The sequence below is a fragment of the Phytophthora sojae genome (genome assembly GCF_000149755.1).
Source record: "Phytophthora sojae unplaced genomic scaffold PHYSOscaffold_4, whole genome shotgun sequence".
Lineage (NCBI taxonomy): Eukaryota > Oomycota > Peronosporomycetes > Peronosporales > Peronosporaceae > Phytophthora > Phytophthora sojae.
The window spans coordinates 1,378,182-1,381,004 of NW_009258118.1; the positions used below are offsets into that span (position 1 = coordinate 1,378,182).

Consider the following 2,823-nt stretch of genomic DNA (forward strand, 5'->3'; position numbering starts at 1 on the left):
CCTCCAACGAGATTAATTGATCCAGCCACCATTGACTTTCCTTTGCCCACTACGTCGCCGCCAGCTACAGAAACATTCCCGCCAGCAGTGGTGTTGCTTGTACCGCCCAACACAGTTACTTGGCCACCATCCAAAACAGAATCACGACCATGAATCAGCACGCCACCGGAGTTTGAAAGGCTGCTTCGACCACCACCGACACGAACGGAACCGCCTGCCGAGGTCTTCGAAAAACCGCCGTCGATCGACACATCGCCACCCGCGCCTTGAGCGTTCGCTGATCCGACAATCCTCACCGTCTGCGCCGCGGTCGCGCTGTTCACGCTGCCGCCACGCAACTCCACATCGCCGCCGACAGCACCACTGTCGCCCTGAACGAGGCTCAGGCTGCCGCCAGAACCGCTACGGACGAACACACCGCTGCCACCAGCGGAGCTGCCAGAGGCGCCACTCGACACAGTCACGTCCCCACCGATGCCGCTAGAAGACGACCCGCCGGAAACACTAACCGCGCCGCCAGATCCACTGGATGAGGAAGTTCCGCCGCTCACGTCCACGGAACCGGACAAACCTGTCAGCGAACTGCCGCCGTTCACGAGAACACTTCCTCCCGACCCCGCCGCGCCGCTGGAACCGCCCGCCACGCTCAGCAAACCACCGGACCCCGTTGTACTAGATCCGCTGGCCACACGCACAGCACCGGATGCGCCGTCCACCGCAGAACCAGACACGACCGACACAGCGCCAGATGCAGACGCACCGCTAGCAATGCCGCTTCCGACCGACACAACGCCGCTCGAGACACTGCCAGTGCCGCTAGACAACGACACCGCGCCGCCCGTCGACGAGCTGCTAGAGCCACCTGACACAGACACGGTGCCTGCCGCTGTAGCCGCATTGCCAGTTCGTAGCGACATGTCACCGCTGCTGGCCGTCGAGGATGACCCCGTAAAGACTGTCGTGTTCCCGGTTGTCGACGTGAGTGATCGTCCACTTCCGATTGACGCCGCTCCGCTTGATCCCATTACACCCGATGTGCCCCCGGTTGCACTAACCACTTGAATAGCTCCACTCTGGTTCAGACCCACGCCTGATGTGACTTGCACGGAGCCACCAGAGCGACTCGTGCTCGCCCCACCCATCACTGTGATCGCTCCGCCGTCACTGTTGTCACGTGATGAAGCAAGCGCGCTACCACCTTGGACGAAGACGTTACCACCAACACCAGAACGTCCGGATAGAGAACCCGCAGAAATGTTCACATTTCCGCCTGAACTCATCGTTGACGTGACCCCGACTTGAATGTTCACATCACCCGACGCGGATGAAGCACGGCCTACTGTCGTAATGTTAACCATGCCGTTGGCTGCTGCATTAAGTGAAATGGATCCGCCACCGGAAGAATACGCGTCTGCATTCGCTCCTGCGACAAGACGGATATCTCCTTGAGACCCCTTCGAATCGCCTGTAGACAGATACAAAGAGCCCGATTGTCCGAGCTCACTGCTTCCGGTGGAGAACTGTAGCGAACCACTGGAGCCTTGCTTGACTTGGCCGCTGGATAGGGAAACGAGCCCACTTCCAGAACGCGATGCGGAAGCTTGACTGGAAATGCTGATCTCGCCGCTCTGACCAATGCCATTGACGCCGCTTTGAACAGAAATGCTGCCACCAGTCCCGCTAAACGAACTGCTACCGGCACCGATGACAACGTCACCACCATTTGCCTTGGTACTGGTCCCAGCCTGCAAGAAGACAGACCCAGATCTCGAAGTCGAGCTCCCAGATCTAACAAAAATATCGCCAGACTGCCCAGCCGACGCACTCCCTGTTTCGATACGGACAAGTCCGCTCTGGACACCTTCTCCAGAAGACAGTTGTACACTTCCTCCACCGACCTTCGATCCAGAGCCGCCGAGCACACTGACAGCTCCACCGGTTTCGCCACCTGCGCCGCCAATGACAGAGATGGATCCTCCAGTTCCGCTCGTTGCCGACGTTCCTCCAACGAGATTAATTGATCCAGCCACCATTGACTTTCCTTTGCCCACTACGTCGCCGCCAGCTACAGAAACATTCCCGCCAGCAGTGGTGTTGCTTGTACCGCCCAACACAGTTACTTGGCCACCATCCAAAACAGAATCACGACCATGAATCAGCACGCCACCGGAGTTTGAAAGGCTGCTTCGACCACCACCGACACGAACGGAACCGCCTGCCGAGGTCTTCGAAAAACCGCCGTCGATCGACACATCGCCACCCGCGCCTTGAGCGTTCGCTGATCCGACAATCCTCACCGTCTGCGCCGCGGTCGCGCTGTCCACGCTGCCGCCACGCAACTCCACATCGCCGCCGACAGCACCACTGTCGCCCTGAACGAGGCTCAGGCTGCCGCCAGAACCGCTACGGACGAACACACCGCTGCCACCAGCGGAGCTGCCAGAGGCGCCGCTCGACACAGTCACGTCCCCACCGATGCCGCTAGAAGACGACCCGCCGGAAACGCTAACCGCGCCGCCAGATCCACTGGATGAGGAAGTTCCGCCGCTCACGTCCACGGAACCGGACGAACCCGTCTCCGAATCGCCGCCAGTCACGAGAACACTTCCTCCCGACCCCGCCGCGCCGCTGGAACCGCCCGCCACGCTCAGCAAACCACCGGACCCCGTTGTACTAGATCCGCTGGCCACATTAACAGCACCGGATGCGCCGTCCACCGCAGAGCCAGACACGACCGACACACCACCAGACGCAGACGTACCGCTAGCAATGCCGCTTCCGACCGACACAACGCCGCTCGAGACACTGCCAGTGGGGGATCCT

General features: G+C 60.5%; 1 protein-coding gene across 1 annotated transcript; it reads right to left on the reverse strand.

Moving 5' to 3' along the window:
• Positions 1–154: 154 nt before the first annotated feature.
• Positions 155–2,804, reverse strand: PHYSODRAFT_330911 (hypothetical protein; the record flags this gene model as incomplete). The annotated part of the gene is made up of 4 exons (XM_009527615.1): positions 155–214; positions 297–1,745; positions 1,826–2,050; positions 2,121–2,804. Coding segments are annotated over 4 exons (2,418 nt in total), but the record flags the coding sequence as incomplete, so codon positions are not given.
• Positions 2,805–2,823: the final 19 nt, after the last annotated feature.